The sequence below is a fragment of the Cherax quadricarinatus genome, chromosome 19 (genome assembly GCF_038502225.1).
Source record: "Cherax quadricarinatus isolate ZL_2023a chromosome 19, ASM3850222v1, whole genome shotgun sequence".
NCBI lineage: Eukaryota > Metazoa > Arthropoda > Malacostraca > Decapoda > Parastacidae > Cherax > Cherax quadricarinatus.
Genome location: NC_091310.1, coordinates 46,888,947 through 46,910,366, shown reverse-complemented (window position 1 = coordinate 46,910,366; position 21,420 = coordinate 46,888,947). Strand labels below are relative to the sequence as shown.

At 39.8% G+C, this 21,420-nt stretch overlaps 1 protein-coding gene across 9 annotated transcripts in view; it reads right to left on the bottom strand.

The window, feature by feature from the left end:
* The window catches only part of LOC128688146 (serine-rich adhesin for platelets-like), a 134,938-nt gene extending 122,841 nt beyond the window's left edge, over window positions 1-12,097 (bottom strand). For 8 of the 9 annotated variants that reach the window (XM_070086784.1, XM_070086788.1, XM_070086787.1 and 5 more), the window contains exons 1-2: window positions 11,949-12,097; window positions 4,378-4,517 (exon numbers count right to left, since the gene is read on the bottom strand). In XM_070086784.1, the coding sequence (XP_069942885.1) occupies window positions 4,378-4,502 (125 nt within the window). In that variant the 5' untranslated portion in view covers window positions 4,503-4,517; window positions 11,949-12,097. Of the gene's footprint in view, window positions 1-875; window positions 936-4,377; window positions 4,518-11,948 lie in introns of those variants that run through there. The other variant, XM_070086791.1, reaches the window with a different exon arrangement.
* Window positions 12,098-21,420: the final 9,323 nt, after the last annotated feature.

The following is a 21,420-nucleotide window of genomic DNA, read 5'->3' as shown; positions in this document are numbered from 1 at the left end:
ATTTAAATACCCAATACATTGCTGTGTTCATAATACTTGTAATAAAACAACAGGGTAGAAGTGGTATGGTGATACTGACAAGTTGTAGGACAAAGACATATATGCACTGATCAAGACAGTAAGGAAATGTTTTGCCACAAGTGGCTTCTTCAGTCTTAATACGTACAGATATAACTGAGAAACAAGTATATATAGTGACAGGAGTCAGATGGAGAGCTGTGAAAGGGTAGTAATAGTAGTACAGTTGAGGTGAGATGGGTTAGGCTTGAGAAAGACCTGTCTGCAGAGAAAAAACAGGTTAATGGTAACATTGGGTAAAAAGGTTGGACTAAGGTAAACATGACTTCCTAAGCATTCATGGTGAAGTGGTGCCATCTAAAGGCAATTTGTGCAGATGTAGGTGCCTAGAAGCAGCAATGATAACAATAACCAAAACCATGCTTCAAAAGTCAGGCAGCTATAGAATCCATTCTACAGCTGCCTGACTTTTGATGTATGGTTTTGGCTACTGTTATCACTGCTGCTTCTAGGCACCTATGTCTGCACAAATCGTTTTCAGGAATTATTAGTTTAGCTTCACTGAGCTGCATGATGTGTCCTGCTGCTCTATGTTGTATGCAGGTGTTCTGGTGTTACTGAAGTGTGAGTTCAGGCATTCTTGATGTTTCACCTAGGTACTTTTATTTTGTTACAACTTCCGCAGGCTACAATGTATACACCAGCCTTGTTGACGGTATTCTCTGTGGGCTTATTCTTATTTTTTACTAAATCTTTGATGGAAGCAGAAGTGTTGGTGGCTATTTTCATGTGTCTTTCTGACATTAGTAATGAAACACTGGAAGCCAGGTTACTTACCGATAAAACAATGTACGTACTTAGCTCGTGATCCTGTTGTGATTGTGTTGCTTCTGTTGAGGATGCTTGTGGCTCTCTTTCTGTAATCATTGATGTAATGTGGTGGGAAATACAACTAGGTAGGACTCTTTAAGGTATTCACATTCTTCTTCTATTTATTATAGGCAGAGATCCGAAAAGCTCTAAGAAAAAATCTTATCACAATACTTCTGTTAGTCCTCTTGTCAAGATGGGAATAAAAGTGTATTAATTTTAAGGCATTCTTTTATGTTGGTTTCCTGTAAACTTGGAAAAGGAGCCTCTCTCCTCCTGTGTTGGGTAATATGTACATCGAGAAATGGTAAGCAGTAGTCTCTCTTCTATTCTACCGCGAATTTGATGACTGGTTCCAGACTATCAATGGTGTTATGAATGTTTTGTATGTTGAGCCCCATCAGGACAATGACTAGGATATCTGTGTATCGCAACCATTTGACAGTTTTAGGAATGTTACCTTAAATATGTTACTCCTCACTGACAGGTCTCTCAAACTCAACCCACCTCACCAAAGTTATACATTGGTCCCTCGTTTATCGTCCTTAATCCATTCGTGGAAGTGGGACTATTATTGAAATAGACGATTTTCGAATCAATTTTCCCCATAAGAAATAATGTAAATACAATTAATCCGTTCCTGACACCCAGAAGTATTAAAACTAAAAATTTTTTTACATGAAATATAGATGTAGAACATAAACAATACAATGGGACATGATGAATGAAACATTAACAGCATAACACTTACTTTATTGGCGATTCTTCTCAGTGTATGGAAGACTGGAGGAGGAGAGAGATTGAATTACTGTTTGGAAGGGGAATCCCCTTCCATCAACACCTCAGGTACCAAGTGCTTTTCTGGGGTTACTTCTCTTCTCTGTTTCTTAATGCCACTAGGACCAGCTTGATTGTCACTGGAGTCCTGTCTCACAAAAAAACTGCCCAGAGAGCTCTGTTTCTGGCGTCTCTTTAAAGCTTCCCTAAAATGGGCCAAGACTCTGTCACTGTACAATTTGCCGATATGGCTTGCAACATCCTTCTCAGGGTGATGTTTCTCCATAAATCTTTCCATCCTACCCCACATTTCAAAAATCTCCTTAATTTCTGAAGAAGGCACCTTCTTCCATCTCTCTTCCTCCTCCTCTGCAGCAAGATTCTGAACTGCGATCTGTTGCTCTTCCTGCTGAAGCTCTTGCAGCTCCTCAGTGGTTAGCTCTTCGTTGTGGTCCTCCACCAACTCTTCCACATCCTCCAAACTCACATCCAACCCCATGGAACTCCCCAATGCCACAATAGAGTTCACAAAAGACATAGGCTCATCAGGGGCCACCTTAAATCCTTCAAAATCCCTCTTGTGGACACAGTCTGGCCACAATTTTCTCCAAGCAGAGTTCAAAGTCCCGGTAGTCACTCTGAGGTCACATTAAAGCACCTTTGAAACATTGCTTTGGTGTAGAGTTTTTTAAAGTTTGAAATGACCTGCTGGTCCATGGGCTGGAGGAGAGGAGTGGTATTCGGGGGCAAGAACTTTACTGTGATGAACCCAAACTCCTTCAGAAATAGGTCATCCAAGTTTGGAGGATGAGCAGGTGCATTGTCCATTATTAGGAGGCACTTGAGATCCAATTTCTTTTCCAGGAAGTAATTCTTCACACTAAGGCCAAACACTTCATTGAACCACTTGACGAAAATTTCCCTCGTGACCCATGCCTTATTATTAGATCTCCAAAACACACACAATTTACTCTTCATAACATTGTTTTTCATGAACACTCCGGGATTTTCAGAATGGTACACTAGTAACGGCTTCACTTTGAAATCCCCACTAGCATTAGCACAGAACATGAGCGTCAGCCTGTCTTTCATAGGCTTGTGTCCTGGAAGTGCCTTTTCCTCCTGAGTAATGTAGGCCCTCTTTCGCATTTTTTTCCAAAAGAGGCCTGTTTCATCACAATTGAACACTTGTTCAGGTTTCAGTCCTTCAGCCTCTATGTACTCCTTGAATTCATGCACATATTTTTCAGCCGCTTTCTGGTCCAAACTGGCAGCCTCACCATGCCTTATCACACTGTGTATGCCAGTACGCTTCTTAAATCTCTCAAACCAGCCTTTGCTGGCCTTAAATTCACTCACATCACCACTAGTTGCAGGCAATTCCTTTACCAAATCGTCATGCAACTGCCTAGCCTTTTTCCAAATAATCGACGTCATAAGACGTCATTTATCCACACTAATAATAACTTCTCAACATCTTCGAGTACTGGTGATCTCATTTTTGTCAGCATATTTACCCCCTTTGCAACAACAGCTTCCTTGATTTCCTTTTTCTTGGCCACGATGGAAGATATGGTTGTACGGGATTTGTTATACATCCTGGCCAGTTCGCCCACACGTACGCCACTTTCATATTGTTCAATGATGTTTTTCTTAAATTCAATCGTATTTCTCACCTTCTTTACCAAAGGCTTGGCACTAGGAGCTTTCTTTGGAGCCATGGTAATTTATTTAGCACTTGCAACCACTAAAATGAATGGAATGTTATGAAATATTTCGTATGAACAAGTGAGGGGACCGTCCCTCACTGGTAAACAATGGCACACTGGCTGGGAAGGGAGGCCAAGGCGGCTCAGAGCATGAATACGCATCCAGGACGAAAGACGATCAGCGAGTCAACGGGCCATTTGCGAGCCAATGTTTGGACGAAATAACGGGACGATTTCCGAAAAGGACGATTATCGAGCTGGACGATTGAGGGACCACTGTGCTACTGTTACTAACCTGTCACAGCTCGCCACCTGACTCCTGCCATTATATTTACTTGTTTCTTAATTATCTCTGTATTAGAACTGAAGAAACCATGTGTGTGTACTTATTAAATATCTTAATCAGTGCATAATGTCTTTTACCTACAATAAAACAATATTTTGCCAGTTTTAATTATCATGGAATGATAACATGGTGGCCAACTGCATGTTCAATGAATGTTAAATGAGCTATTTAGAAGAAAAAGGTATGAGAGAACATTAAAAAAAAAATTCTACAGTACAATTAAAAAATAAGAAACTTTATACTAAGAGAGAATCATTAAAGGGTAATTAAAGAGTGCTTCAATCACTATTCTTCAGGCACAAATACTTTCTTTGAAAGATATTTAATTCTTGGTTAAAGTACAAAAGAATTATAGAAAGAGAAACCAAGCAAAACTACATATAAGTAAAATTTCTTAAACACCATAGAAATTAACATACATTAGAATCACTGAGTAGAAAAACTGTGGTTAATTATCAATATAAATGTTAACTCAAATTAATTTCATTTTTTAGCAGTTATGCTAAGTTTGCTTAATAAAACATTCTTACTGAAATATGAAGTACATATTGTCTGTAGTTGTGATATTATGGAATAACAAAGTCTAACTCTCTCAATATAAAAAGAATGCTTCATAATTTTTTTCATATTATTAAATATTTCATTAACAAAGCTTACCAATTGTTATCCCTTGATTCCAGAACTTCTAGTCTTGCTCCAGGAACAAAGTCTATCCCCGGTTTGAAGACATGAAGCTGGCGAGCCATAGCATTGGCTTGGGCTACGTCAGCTCGGCTGATCATTACATCAGATTTACCCTGCAAGGTAATGTTATGTCATTTATTTTCCAATGTTTTTTTTGACACTCCAGCCATCCCCCACCAACGTAGGGTGACTTGACAAAAAGAAAAACACTTTTACTTACTCATTCAACCACTGTCTTGAAAGAAGAGTGAACACATAACAGTTCAGATGACTCTCAAAACTGCAGCATCCTCACCCCTCCTTCAGAGTGCTGGCACTTTACTTTACACCTCCAGGACTCAAGTCTAGCTAATTGGTTTCCTGAGTCCCTTAATTAATGTAACCATGCTCACACTCCGTCACATTAAATCATAAAAACCACTTGCCTTCACTCACTCCTTTGTGATATGTTCACAAAAACCTGTTGGATGTGCAAGTCCTGAGCACTCAAAACCTCTTTTACTCCCTCCTACCTTTCCTAGGAAAACCCTTACTCCTCCACCCAAGATTTATATGCTCTCCAAGTCACCCTATTTTTCTCCATCTTCTCTAAATATCCAAACAACCACAACAACCCCTCCTCAGCACTCTGAATAATACTTTTGGTAACTCAGCACCTCCTCCTAATTCCCAAACTCCAAATACTCTGCTTAATATTCACACCACACATTTCCCTCAAACACAACATCTCTACTGCTTTGAACCTCTTCCTTGCTGCAATATTCAAAACCCACACCTCACACCCATGTATATGTAGCACTCAGAAACCCAAACAGTATTGTAGGTGCCAAATTTACATGTAGCATTCTTGGCTTAACTTCCAGTAAATTCAAGAGCATTGTTAGACAGACCATGGTAAAGAATGAGGAGATGTAGAAGTATAGTAGAAGAATGTCTCCCTCTACTTTTGATAATGTTCCAGTTTGACAGTTCAGATGTGTGGCCAGTTTTCAGTAGAAAAAAAAAAAAGACTAACTTGGTGGTGTTCCTTCCAATAAGTAACACCCTCCCACACTCCATCAACTAGTATTGGGGTCTCTTACTGGACAAAATAAAATACCTTATCTCTTGCTTTTCTCTTACACTTTACAAGATAGTATAGTATCACCAAAATTTGTAATACAGTGGACCCCCGGTTAACGATTTTAATCCGTGCAAGAGGGGTAATTGTTATGCGAAATAATCGTTATGTGAATGAATTTTCCCCATAAGAAATAATGGAAATAAAATTAATCCGTGCAAGACACCCAAAAGTATGAAAAAAAAATTTTTTTACCACATGAAATGTTAATTTTAATACACACAAACTGAAAAAGGCATGCACACTTACATGACACTTACTTTTATTGAAGATCTGGTGATGATTGATGGGATGGGAGGAGGGGAGTGTGTCGAACTTATTGTTTAGAAGGGGAATCCCCTTCCATTAGGACTTGAGGTAGCAAGTCCTTTTCCGGGGTTACTTCCCTTCTTCTTTTAATGCCACTAGGACCAGCTTGAGAGTCACTGGACCTCTGTCGCACAACAAATCTGTCCATAGAGCTCTGTACCTCCCGTTCCTTTACGATTTGTCTAAAATGGGCCACAACATTGTCATTGAAATAGTCACCAGCACGGCTTGCAACAGCTGTGTCAGGGTGATTTTCATCCATAAAGGTTTGCAGTTCAACCCACTGTGCACACATTTCCTTAATTTTTGAAGTAGGCACAATGGATTCCACAACTGGCATAGGCTTCTCAGGGTTAGCCCCAAACCCTTCAAAATCTTTCTTAATTTCCATACTAATTCTCACCCTTTTTACCACAGGGTTGGCACTAGAAGCTTTCTTGGGGCCCATGGTCACTTATTTTCCAGAAACAGCACCGAAAACACTGTAATAATACGAAATATTCCGAGTGTATGCTTGGATGTTACCGCGGAGGCTGGCTGGTAAACAATGGCACGGGCGGCACATGTGAGGCTGGCTGAGGGCGCACATTGGACGCGTCTCGGACGAAAATCGGTGAGCGGGTTTTTAATCGGTATGCGCGGCAAAAATTTTGCGATTAAAGTAAGCGGTATGCGGAATAATCGCTATGTGATGCCATCGTTATGCGGGGGTCCACTGTACTAATTTTTTATATGCACTATTTCTGACACTCACAGACTGAATTGCACAACTGTTCTTGAAAACAGATTTATTAAAATAACATGATGTGTGCATATATGTAAATATTATCACTGAGGGGACTTCTTTAAAATTAAAATTCAAAGTTCTAAAAAATTTACCATGCCTTACTTTTGATTTGGCAATTTTAAAGACAATCTTGAAAATGTCTAACCATAACTGAAATCCAAATAGCATTAAACTAATGCAAAGCACCAATCCTGTGTGGACCATTCAATGCAAGGAATAGTGGAGGCTTGAAGCTCCATCTGCCAGTCTCGAGACAGACAGGCTACTCTTGTACTCACGTGAGAGTAGTTTTTTATATATACATATTTATCATGATGGTGAGTGTTGAGTGATGGTGAAAGTGTATCTTTCTGTTTTGGGTTGGACCCTGCCTTGGTGGGAGACAGCTGTCTTGCTAAAAAAAAAAAAAAACATACACTTCTTTAGGTTTTTGTATAAAAAAATGCGAAAAATTAAAGAAGTGTATGTACAAGGTTTGAACCAATGGAAGTCGACTGTCAATATGCATGTACATCAGGACCTCTCCTACAAGCCCAAAGTGAATCTTAATCATTATTTACCACACTCTATAATGGCAGCTCCAGGGCTAACTGTCCCCATGGCTTGTTCTCTGAGTTAAATGGGCAATCATTAAGTATAAAATTAAAGATACAAGAAATACTGTGTTCCTGCCAGTGACAACATGAAAAAGGTTACCATATGTAATGTGAAATCAGTCCCTGTTTCCTTATCTACCAATCCACATTAGACAAAGTGACTCACGAAACCGTAATGACATGATTGCAAACAAACCATACCATGGGTTTGTTTGCAATCGTGCCATTGCGATTTCGTGGGTCATGATAACGGTTTTGAGGGGACTTGAGCTAGAGTTCGTCACGGCCACACTAGCTGGAGATTCCTCTGTAAAAACTTGCATTTGTGGTCACAGTGGTGCCTATGCTAACCTTCCTATGGTGTAGAAATATACCTAGTTGGATGAATCTTATCGTAGCTAGCTGGTCCAGTGGCTAATGCGATGGTCTGGAGTTTTGAGACTCTGTGATCGCGGGTTCTATCCCCGCCCGTGGTATGGTTTGTTTCACATTGGACAAATACTGTCTTCTTATTATAATTTATTATGACTCACAAAATCACAATAACATGATTGCAAACGAGCCACAGAACACTTACCATGGGTTCGAACCCTGCCATCTTTGATTTATTTACTGTACTTACATAATGAAATAGATAATTATATATATAGAGTGTTTGGGAGAGGGGTGGGATTAAATTATGGGGAATCAAATACAAAATGGGAATTGACAGTTACTTTTTGCTGATGATAATGTGCTTATGGGAGACTCTAAAGAAAAACTGCAAAGGTGAGTGGACGAGTTTGGGAGCGTGTGTAAAGGTAGAAAGTTGAAAGTGAACATAGAAAAGAGTAAGGTGATGAGGGTATCAAATGATTTAGATAAAGAAAAACTGGATATCAACTTGGGGAGGAGGAGTATGGAAGAAGTGAATGTTTTCAGATATTTGGGAGTTGACGTGTCAGTGGATGGATTTATGAAGGATGAGGTTAATCATAGAATTGATGAAGGAAAAAAGGCGAGTGGTGCGTTGAGGTATATGTGGAGACAAAAAAGTTAACTATGGAGGCAAAGAAGGGAATGTATGAAAGTATAGTAGTACCAACACTCTTATATGGGTGTGAAGCTTGGGTTGTAAATGCTGCAGCAAGGAGGCGGGTTGGAGGCAGTGGAGATGTCCTGTCTAAGAGCAATGTGTGGTGTAAATACTATTATGCAGAAAATTCGAAGTGTGGAAATTAGGAGAAGGTGTGGAGTTAATAAAAGTATTAGTCAGAGGGCTGAAGAGGGGTTGTTGAGGTGGTTTGGTCATTTAGAGAGAATGGATCAAATTAGAATGACATGGAGAGAGTTTAAATCTAAAGGGAAAGGAAGGCGGGGTAGGGGTCGTCCTCGAAAGGGTTGGAGAGAGGGGGTAAAGGAGGTTTTGTGGGCGAGGGGCTTGGACTTCCAGCAAGCGTGCATGAGCATGTTAGATAGGAGTGAATGGAGACGAATTGTACTTGTGACCTGACGATCTGTTGGAGTGTGAGCAGGGTAATATTTAGTTAAGGGATTCAGGGAAACCGGTTATTTTCATATAGTCGGACTTGAGTCCTGGAAATGGGAAGTACAATGCCTGCACTCTAAAGAAGGGGTTTGGGATATTAGCAGTTTGGAGGGATATGTTGTGTATCTTTATATGTGTATGCTTCTAAACTGTTGTATTCTGAGCACCTCTGCAAAAACAGTGATAATGTGTGAGTGTGGTGAAAGTGTTGAATGATGATGAAAGTATTTTCTTTTTGGGGATTTTCTTTCTTTTTTGGGTCACCCTGCCTCGGTGGGAGACGGCCGACTTGTTGAAAAAAAAAAAAAAGTTTACTGAGTATACCAGGTAAAGTGCATGGTAGGGTTATTATTCAAAGAATTAGAGGTAAGACAGAAAGTAGGATTGGGATGAGCAAGGAGGCTTTAGAATGGGTAGGGGATGTGTAGATCAAGTGTTTACACTGAAGCATATATGTAAGCAGTATTTAGATAAAGGTAGGGAAGTTTTCATTGCATTTATGGATTTAGAAAAGGCATATGGCAGAGTGGATAGGGGAGCAATGTGGCAGATGTTGCAAGTGTATGGAATACGTAGTAAGCTACTAAATGCTGTAGAGGGTTTTCATGAGGAGTGTGAGGCTCAGGTTAGGTTGAGTAGGAGAGAGGGAGATTATTTCCTGATAAAAGTGGGTCTTAGACAGGAATGTGTAATATCACCATAGTTTTTTTTTTTTTTTTTTCAACAAGTTGCCTGTCTCCCACCGAGGCAGGGTGACCCAAAAAAGAAAGAAAATCCCCAAAAAGAACATGCTTTCATCATCATTCAACACTTTCACCACACTCACACATAATCACTGTTTTTGCAGAGGTGCTCAGAATACAACAGTTTAGAAGCATATACGTATGAAGAGACACAACATATCCCTCCAAACTGCCAATATCCCAAACCCCTCCTTTAAAGTGCAGGCATTGTACTTCCCATTTCCAGGACTCAAGTCCGACTATATGAAAATAACCGGTTTCCCATAGTTGTTTAATATATTTATGGATAGGGTTGTAAAAGAAGTAAATGGTAGGGTGCTGGGGAGAGGGGTGGGATTAAATTATGGGGAATCAAATACAAAATGGGAGTTGACACAATTACTTTTTGCTGATGATACTGTACTTTTGGGAGATTCTAAAGAAAAGCTGCAAATGTTAGTGGGTGAGTTTTGGATGGTGTGTAAAGGTAGAAAGTTGAAAGTGAACATAGATAAGAGTAAGGTGATGAGGGTATCAAATGATTTAGATAAAAGAAAAATTGGAAATAACATTGGAGAGAGGGAGTATGGAAGAAGTGAATGTTTTCAGATATTTGGGAGTTGACTTGTCAGCAGATGGGTTTATGAAAGATGAGGTTAACCATAGAACTGATTAAGGAAAAAAGGTGAGTGGTGCATTGAGGTATCTGTGGAGATAAAAAACGTTATCCATGGAGGCAAAGAAAGGAATGTACGAACCAATGCTCTTATATGGGTGTGAAGCTTGGGTTGTAAATGCTGCGACGAGGAGGCAGCTGGAGGCAGTGGAGATGTCGTGTCTAAGGGCAATGTGTGGTGTAAATATTATGCAGAGAATTTGGAGTGTGGAAATTAGGAGGTGTGGAGTTACTAAAAGTATTAATCAGAGGGCTGAAGAGGGGTTGTTGAGGTGGTTTCATCATTTAGAAAGAATGGAACAAAGCAGAATGACTTGGAGTGTATAAATCTGTAGGGGAAGAAACGTGAGGTAGGGGTCGTCCTCGAAAACGTTGGAGGGAGGGGGTAAAGGAGGTTTTGTGGGCAAGGGGCTTGGACTTCCAGCAAGCACGTGTGAGCATGTTAGATATGACTGAATGGAGACGAATAGTTTCTGGGACCTGACAAGCTGTTGGAGTGTGAGCAGGGTAATATTTTGTGAAGGGATTCAGTTAAATCAGTTAGCTGGACTTGAGTCCTGGAAATGGGAAGTACAATACCTGCACTTCAAAGGACGGGATAGGATATTGGCAGTTTGGTGGAACTTTTGAACTGTTGTTTCTGAGCGCCTCTGCAAAGATAGTACTCACCTATTTGTGGTTGCAGGGGTTGAGACACAGCTCCTGGCCTGGCCTCTTCATTGATTGCTACTAGGTCCTCTCTCTCCCTGCTCCATGAGCTTTATCATACCTTGTCTTAAAACTATGTTTGGTTCCTGCCTTCACTACATCATATGCCAGACTATTCCACTTCCTGACAACTCTATGACTAAAGAAATACTAAATAGCATCTCTTTGACTCATCTAAGTCTTCAACTTCCAAGTGTGACCCCTTGTTTCAGTGTCCCATCTCTGGAACATCCTGTCTCTGTCCACCTTTTCTATTCCTCTCAGTATTTTGTATGTTGTTATCATGTCTCCCCTGACCCTCCTGACTTCCAGTGTCATCAGGCTGCTTTCCCTTAACCTATCTTCATACAACACTCCCCTTAGCTCTGGAACTAGCCTTGTTGCAAACCTTTGCACTTTCTCTAATTTCTTGACATGCTTGACCAGGTGTGGGTTCCAAACTGGTGTTGCATACTCCAGTATGGGCCTAATGTACACAGTGGACAGAGTCTTGAATGATTCCTTACTGAGGTATTGGAATGCTATTCTCAGGTTTGCCAGGTGCCCATATGCTGCAGCAGTTATCTGATTGATGTGCACTTCAGGAGATGTGCTCGGTAATATACTCAACCCAAGAAATTTTTCCCTGAGTGAGGTTTGCAGTCTTTGGCCACCTAGCCTATGCTCTGTCTGTGGTCTTCTTTGCCCTTCCTCGATCTTCATGACATTGCATTTAGCCTGGTTAAATTCAAGGAGCCAGTTGCTGGACCATGTGTTCAGCCTGTCCAGGTCTCTTTGCAGTCCTGCCTGATCCTCATCTGATTTAATTCTCCTCATTAACTTCACATCATCTGCAAACAGGGATACATCTAAGTCTAACCCTTCCATCACGTTATTCACATATACCAAAAATAGCACTGGGCCTAGGACTGACTCCTGTGGAACCCCCGCTTGTCACAGGCACTCACTGTTGATGGTGATGGTGAAGTGTTGAATGTTGATGAAAGTATTTTTCTTTCTTTTTGGGTCACCCTCAGTGGGAAACGACTGATGTGTTAAGAAAAAAAATACATATATATACTATATCTATACACATACACATGCACACACAAAACTAACTTTTTCTGAAGATGGAGAAAATCCCAGAAAATCTTCTTCCTGCTTTGTTGAAGTTCTTCCATCTTTCAGCTCTCCTGAATGATCCCTCTCTGCCTTCTCAACTTTGGGAGAAGCTGAAATAATGTACTATACACATTAGATTTCACTGTATAATGTACAGCTATAATACAATTTGACTTTACTATAAAATGTATTATATATATGAGATTGCATTGTATAATGTACCATGATCAATAGAGCTAAAATATAATACTGGACTCAATGTTTAGTACCCATTATACATTTTCCATAAAACCACAACCAATTTTCCAGAAAGCTGTCAATACTAACCATTCCAAACTCTTTAAGGCATTTAGAGATTCTAATAAAATCAAATTATTAAAATATAAGTTTTATCATTTTATATGAATTGCCTTAACTTATTAAGTTTTGAAAATGCACTTGCTTTAGAGATTATACCACCACTCTTCCATAAGCTTAATACAAGAATTTACACACACGAGTATCTTAGTGTGGAAGACTCCTGAAAAAGAGAAGGAAGTGCTAAACACATAGCGGTTGTATACTTCATAAGGACCGAGAGGTAATAAGGTGTGATCCAAGGGAGGATAGGTCCATTTCCTTGGAACAAGAGGTTCTCACTGCATCAAAGCACTTCCCTTGAGAAGACAGGAAGGACTAAGTTTAAATGAATATAGTGAGTAAATTAAAAAAATATAATTAGTGTAAGAGATTGTGACAAATATTTTTAAGTTTGGTTAGGGTAATAAATATTGTCAAACTCTAATTTCACTTTATAGTCTCCCTTAATAAAGTTTTATTAATGCTTCTTAATTTTCGTTTTTAACATGTCAGCCATCTCATACCAAGGCAAGGTGACCCACAAAAAAGAAACACTTTCACCATCATTCACGCAAAATTACTGTCTTTGCAGGGGTGCCGAGATATGACAGTTCAGATGTCATTCCAAACAGCCAATATCCCAAACCCCTCCTTTAAAGTGCAGGCATTGTACTTTTCACCTCCAGGACTCAAGTCCGACTAAGCAGTTTCCCAAAATCCCTTCACATAATACAGTGCACCCTTGACCAACACTGGCATTGTATAACATTAAACCCGACTAGCGATACATTTTAATGCCAAAATTTTCCTCGACTAGCGCTAAAAAACTCGACCAACACGATTCGTTTCGTTCAAGATGCGTCCACTTTTTGCCTGAGTGCGCCTCACTTGTCCTGTGGCAGCCAGTGTTTACAAGCCAGCCAGCCACTGCAGTCCCATCCAAACGTACAATTGGAACATTTCATATTATCACAGCGTTTTTAGTGATTGCACCTGCAAAATAAGTCACCAAGGGCCCCAAGAAAGCTTCTAGTGCCAACCCTACAGCAAAAAGGGTGAGAATTACTATGGATATGAAGAAAGAGGTTAAGGAAATGTGTGCAATGTGGGTTGAAGTGCAAACTTTTATGGATGAAAATCACCCTCACACAGCTATTGCAAGCCATGTTGGTGACTATTACAATGACAATGTTGTGAACCACTTTAGACAAATCATAAAGGAACAGGAGGTACAGGCCTCTATGGACAGATATGTTGTGCAACAGAGGTCCAGTGACTCTCAAGCTGGTCCTTTGGCATTAAAAGAAGAAGGGAAGTAACCCCAGAAAAGGACTTGACACCTCAAGTCCTAATGGAAGGGGATTCCCCTTCTAAACACTAACACCATCCACACTCTCCCCTCCTCCCATCCCATCAATCATCACCAGATCTTCAATAACGGTAAGTGTCATGTAATTGTACATGTCTTCTTCAGTTTGTGTGAATTAAAATTAATATTTCATGTGGTAAAAAAAATTTTTTTCAATACTTTGGGGTATCTTGCACGGATTAATTTGATTTCCATTATTTCTTATGGGGAAAATTAACTCGACTAACAATAATTTCGACTAACAATAAGCTCTCAGGAACGGATTAATATCGTTGGTCGAGGGTCCACTGTATTACCTTGCTCACACTCCAACAGCTTATCAAGTCCCAAAAACCATTAGTCTCCATTCACTCTTATCTAACATGCTCACACATGCCTGCTGTATGTCCAAGCCCCTTGCACACAAAACTTCTTTTACCCCCTCCCTCCATCCTTTTCGAGATGACCCCTACCCCTCCTCCCCTCCACTACATATTTATACACCGTCCAAATCATCCTATTTTGCTCCATCCTTTCTAAATGACCAAACCACCTCAACAACCCCTCCTCAGCCCTCTGAATAATAGTTTTTGTAACTCTACACCTCCTCCTAATTTCCAGACTATGAATAATAATATTTAAAATCATAATTATCACAAAAAGCCCAGAACAGTGGCAGATGTTGCAAGTATATGGAATAGGTGGTAAGTTACTAAATGCTGTTAAGAGTTTCTATGAGGACAGTGAGGCTCAGATTAGGGTGTGTAGAAGAGAGGGAGTCTACTTTCCAGTAAAAGTAGGTCTTAGACAGGGATGTGTAATGTCACCATGCTTGTTTAATATATTTATAGATGGGGTTGTGAAAGAAGTAAATGCTAGGGTATTCGGGAGAGGGGTGGGATTAAATTATGGGGAATCAAATACAAAATGGGAAGTGACACAGTTACTTTTTGCTGATGATACTGTGCTTATGGGAGATTCTAAAGAAAAATTGCCAAGGTTAGCGGATGAATTTGGGAGTGTGTGTAAAGGTAGAAAGTTGAAAGTGAACATAGAAAAGAGTAAGGTGATGAGGGTATCAAATGATTTAGATAAAGAAAAATTGGATATCAAATTGGGGAGGAGGACTATGGAAGAAGTGAATGTTTTCAGATATTTGGGAGTTGACTTATCATCAGATGGATTTATGAAGGATGAGGTTAATCATAGAATTGATGAGGGAAAAAAGGTGAGTGGTGCATTGAGGTATATGTGGAGACAAAGAACATTATCTATGGAGGCAAAGAAGGAAATGTATGAAAGTATAGTGGTATCAACACTCTTATATGGGTGTGAAGCTTGGGTTGTAAATGCTGCAGCGAGGAGGCGGTCGGAGGCAGTGGAGATGCCTGTCGAAGGGCAATGTGTGGTGTAAATATTATGCAGAAAATTTGGAGTGTGAAAATTAGGAGAAGGTGTGGAGTTAATAAAGTGTTAGTCAGAAGGCTGAAGAGGGGTTGTTGAGGTGGTTTGGTCATTTAGAGAGAATGGATCAAAGTAGAATAACATGGAGAGTGTATAAATCAGTAGGGGAAGGAAGGCGGGGTAGGGGTCGTCCTAGAAAGGGTTGGGGGGAGGGGGTAAAGGAGGTTTTGTGGGCGAGAGGCTTGGACTTCCAGCAAGCGTGCGTGAGCGTGTTAGATAGGAGTGAATGGAGACGAATGGTATTTGGGACCTGACAAGCTGTTGGAGTGTGAGCAGGGTAATATTTAGTGAAGGGATTCAGGGGAAACCAGTTATTTTATATAGCCAGACTTGAGTCCTGGAAATGGGAAGTACAATGTCTGCACTTTAAAGGAGGGGTTTGGGATATTGGCAGTTTGGAGGGATATGTTGTGTATCTTTATACGTATATATACTTCTAAACTGTTGTATTCTGGCCACCTCTGCAAAAACAGTGATTATGTGTGAGTGAGGTGAAAGTGTTGAATGATGATAGAAGTATTTTCTTTTTAGAGATTTTCTTTCTTACTGGGTCACCCTGCCTCAGTGGGAGACGGCCGACTTGTTAAAAAAAAAAAATAGTAATAGTGTAGAAGTCAATAGTATGTTAAGACAAGTAGTGAGGCCAGTAGTTAGTACTGAATATCATATATATGACCCATTAAATTATTCAAATATATTTTTTTTCACAAGACACATCTCCCACTAAGGTATGGTGACCCCCTCCCCCAGAAAAAATGATGAAACAAATTCACTGTCATTTACTCAATTGCTGTCTTGCCAGAAGTGTGTTGACATCACAGTTCAGATGACCCTAAGAACTGCAACATCCCTACCTCTCCAGAGTCCAGGCACTGTTCTTCCCATTTCTTGGGCTCAAGCCCAGCTGACTGGTTCTTCCCTGAATCCCTTCATAAATGTAACCTTGTTCACACTCCAACAGCACATCACCAAAACCACTTGTACCATTCACTTTGATCTAACATTTTCAAAACAGCCAATGATATATCTTTATACCTTTGAGAGCTTTTCTACTCCTGGAGCCTGACCATGGTCCAGGCTCGTTTGGTACTTGCCTGGTCAACCAGGCTGTTGTTGCTGGTGGCCTGCTGCCCCCAGTGACGGCTCGTAATGCCAGTAATACCTATACTACTGTACCTCATCAAACTTCTATATTTAATAATTTTTTATCTCGTTTCAACAACAAAAAAAAAAATAAAAAAAATGGCTGATAAATACATTGAAAACAACATACAACAGATTTTTCCTGTAATATATTTGTCGGTTGCAAATTATTTTAGCGTAAGGTTGATGAAGTCATACGTCTGGCAGTGAGCATCTGGGGAGACTGCAGTTCTGCAGCTCCTATGGACAAGCTGCCACTGGCTGCCCCACTTATCCATCACAGCCAGGTTGATCTGGCACCTATGTTCAAAGCCATTAGCATTCAAAAACCTCTAATACCCACTCTCTTTAACCTTTCCTGGTATGATATCTTACTGTCCTTCCTTCCAGTTCAAGATTTATACACTGCACCCTCTTAATTATCCTATTCTGCTCCATCTTTAGATACCCAAACCACCTCAACAACCTCTCCTGAACCCTCTAAATTATACTTCTGATAATCCCACATCATCTAATCTTCGGTCTTCAAATTCTCTGCACAATATTCAAACCATATATCACCCACAACATGACATCTCCACTGCCTCCAGACTCCATTTTGCTGCAATGTTTGAGGATTATGCTTCACCCCAGCAAAACAGTGTTGGTACCACTATACTCTGATACATTCCCATTGCCTCCACGGATAAAGTTCTGTCTCCAAACATGTCTCTAACACACCATCCACTTTTTTCCTACCGTCTTTTCTATGGTTCACCTCAACTTTCATAGACTGATCTGCTGACAAGTCCACTCCCAAATAATAATTGAACACTTTTTACTTCCTCCATACTCACTCTCTTCAGTGTGATGTGTTTGCAACTTAATGATTAAACTAGGCTCATTAAAGTGTCTTCAGTATATCTAATATTTCATTGGCTAGATGTTGTTACTCTCATTTCCTTGTTCTTTCCCATGTCAACTTTTAATGTCCTTTTACATACTCTCTAAAATTTACCACCAACCTTTGCAACTTTTCAGAATTTTCCTAAAGAAATGTATCATTGGCAAAGAACAACTCTGAAAACTTTCACTTTGTACTGAATCATACTACAATCATGGGGCAGCCCTAAACTTACTGGGGTTAAATACTGTAGTGAATGAAAGGTAATCAGATTTGATCCAAGGAAGAGGAAGGTAGTTCAGATTCATTTGTACAAGAGCCCTTTACCAGCATCAATAATTCTTTTTTCCTGATTAATTTACTGAATCCAGTAGTCTGTTTTCATATTTCTCCTAAAATTTTCCTGTTTGATATATTACATATAAGTACAATATACCAATGCTGAGATACTATACATGCTGTTTCACCCTATTAAAGATGCCCTATACCTTTGTGTTAAGTGACCTGGGATGGGGTTGTTAGATAGGCTGAGTGCCTATGTATTACCTGTGTACTGCAGGGCTGTAAGTGAAAGTACCATATTAATCCCCCCCTCCCAAGTATGAGCACTGACTCCACCACACAGGTGTAGTGCTGAGGTCAGGCTAATGAGTTAGCTATTTTACCTCTCATCCTCCCATGTGTTGACCTATTTCTAATAATAGTAGATATACTCTATAGATGGTTTTACCTTCAGTTGATTTCTTGGGACACCACCTCCATGGTCTAGTGCCAGACCAGGCCTCCCATATTAATCAAAATTATATTATTATTAGTATTATAACCATAACTAAGCACTAAGCCCACAATACACATAAATGAATATATAATTTTGACTATGAGCCTGAAGGGTCACAGTTAAAATTATATATTCATTTAAGTTTATGTGAGAAATGAGCCACTACCTACACTCATTGGCCACTTCATTAGGTACACCTGCTCGTTAATGCAAATATCTAAACAGCCAATCACCTCAATGCCTAAAAGCATGCCAAGATGGTCAAGAGGAGCAATCATTCAGATCGAACATCAGAATGGGGAAGAAATGTGATCTAAGTGACTGAATGTGGAATGATTGCTGGCTGTCTCCCACAGAGGCAGGGTGACCCGAAAAAGAAACATTCTCACCATCATTCACTCTACCACTGTCTTGCCAGAGGTGTGCAGATACTACAGTTCAGATGTCTCCCCAAACTATACCAATATCTCCACCTCTCCTGCAGAGTGCAGGCTAATTGGTGTATTGAATCCCTTAAAATATTATCCTGCTCACACTCCAACAGCTTGTAAAGTCTCAAAAATCATTTGCCTTCACTCACTCCTAACACACACACACACACCTGCTGGGTGTCCAAGCCCTTTGCATAGAAAACTTCATTATCATCTGCATCCCATCTTTTGTAGGGCAATCCCTGCCCCACCTTTCTTCCATTACAGATTATGCATCCTTAAAGTCATCCATTTTGCTCCATCCCCTCTGAATGTCCAAACCACCTCAACAAACCCTCTGGATAATACTTTTAGTAACTCTGCACTAATCTCCAGTCTACTAATTCTCTGCATGTTTACACAACACATTGCCCTCAGCCACACCACCACTGCCTTCAACTGCCTCCTTGCTGCAACATTCACAACCCATGCTTCACACCCATATAAGTGTTAGTACCATTATACTTTCTTACATTCTTTAATGTTCTTTGTCTCCACATATGCCTCTGTGCACCACCCACCTCTTTCCCTTCATCAATTCTATGGTTCACCTTATCTTTCACATACTCATCCATCAATAAGTCCACTCCCAAATATCTGAACACATTTGCTTCCTCCATACTCTCTCCTTGCAATCAGATATTCAGTCATTTATTACCTAACTTGTTTGTTACCCTCATCAATTTGCTCTATCCTATGTTCACTTTTAATTTTCTTTTACATACCCTACCAAATTTGTCCACTAACCTTAGCTAATTCTCATCAGAATCTCCCAAAAGAACAGCATAAAAAATAGAAAAAACAACAACTCCATTTTGTAATAAATTCTGCATATTTTAATTCCACACCTCTCCTCAACACCCTAGCATTTGCTTCTTATACAACCGATTTATAATAATATAATTATAACTAATCGCTAAAACCATAAGGGTCATACAAAATCCCATCTATAAATATGTTAAACAACTTTGGTGACATCACACATCCCTAAGGCCTACTTTTACTAGATTATTATTATTATAATAAAAAAGAAGCGCTAAGCCACAAGGGCTATACAGCTACTTTTACTAGAAAATAATTTCTCCCTCTCCTACATACCCTAACCTGAGCCTCACTATTCTCAAAAACTCTTAACAGCATTCAGTAACCTACCACCTATTCTATACCTGGAAGTTGTTCTGGGAATCTACACCTCCATTGCCTGTCCATGACCAGGCAACATTAGCCACATCACTCCCCTATCACATGCTTTTTCTAAATTCATTGTTTTCACAGGAACCCCAATTCCTCTATTAATATACAAGGGATTTAGAGCAATACCAGAGTGAAGCTCCAGGCTTTCCAACCCTCGCCAGCAGAGACCATAAGTGGTAACATGCCTGCATTACATTTTAGATTAAAGTACAGGTGAAGTACTGTACTTACATAGCTAGTATTCATGGCATCTTGAAAGAAAAAAAAGATCTTCACTTATCTGCATGTTTGCTAGTTTGTCTGAGGTTGTTCCTGTGACTGGCTGCATTGCATCAGCAAGACAGACAAGCAGCTGACTTTTCTTGGACATTTCTACTAGGAATGATCATATTTAAGGCTAGAGAGAATGCCTTGCTGTGTAATAGGATCTTGCTGAAGTGGTCATCAATCAGTTACAGAGGCAAAACCAAAATGATACCGAGATTGTGACAATGCAGCGTAGTATTGTGGCAGAGTTATCCAGTGATGGCCCATATAAATGATAATGTAAGGTGTACTAACAGTGTAGATAAACATAAAAATTTAAGAGTTACATTCAGAATGCTGAGCAGTGCTTAAAATTAAATGACATTGTTATGCCTTGTATTATTACATTAATGTGAAAGTGCTAAACCCCTAGGGGTCATACAGCACCTGGGGAAATGAAAGGCATTCAGGCTTGATTCAAGGAACTAGAGCACAAGGCATCAAGGAACCTCCTTCGAGGGAATGTGCCTTGCATATTGTGTAGTCATCAAATTAAAAATTATAATATTCATGGAGAAGTGCTAAACCCAAAGAGGTCATATAGCACCTAAGGAATGGAAGATAAACTGGTATGATCTGAGAAAGGGGAAGGTAGTTCCAATTTTTTGGATTAAGAGCCCTTCACCAACTTCTAGGCACTCTGCTTTTAGGAAGTCTAGAATCTGCTTAGCAGAAATGGGCCCCAGAAAAATTAAGGCAGCAAGGCAAGGAGAGTTTGCAGGAGGAAATGATATTACATTTAAAAAAAAAATGATAAAAAATGTATATATCATTTGGCACTGCATAAAAAAGGGAACAAGTATTATGGAAGACGACCTGCAGAATGAAGCCAAGTTAGTGTAACAAAAGCAGATTCAGCTAGGTCATGGACAGTTCGCATAAATGTTGAAGGAGAAATCACTGATCAGTGTTGATACAAATGTGGCACCTGGTAGGGAACCTAAAGAACATCAGGGAACTGCAGGGAACCGAGTTATACAGTTTTGACAACCAGTAATCATCTAAATAAGACTGGTTAAAAGGTCAAGGCAGTCAAAAGTAAATTTCAATGCTCTGTTGGGAAATTTTTGGTGACCTCATGTAGGAAGACCAAACATCTCCACTTTTGTATTGTCTTGTAATATAAGCTGGCTGTAGAGATTCTCTTCATAATGCTCAAAGGGTTGTAGCATGGTAGTACAACTGTTCTTCATCATGAATTAAGTTGGGCATGATGGCAAACTGTAAGAGAAGTTATCTACTGTTTGCAACTTTAAGGGTTTCAGCTTAACATTCAGCAGACTAAATGTATGCAATGTACATCTCATTGTGAAAGATATGAAAAAAGGTCATGGGTCAGGGCAACCTCAATGTCATCTAATGCACCTATATCACTTCCTTTGACAGTAAACACATTTATTCATGTCTCAGGGTAAAATGTTCAAAAGGCAGGGAAAGCTGTGAAGGTCAAAGGAGGAACACTAGTTACCTCTGAGGGAAGAAAGGCAATAGGTTGGGAAGAAAGGGTCAGCAGCTGTATGACATACAAGGATAGGAAACCTGAA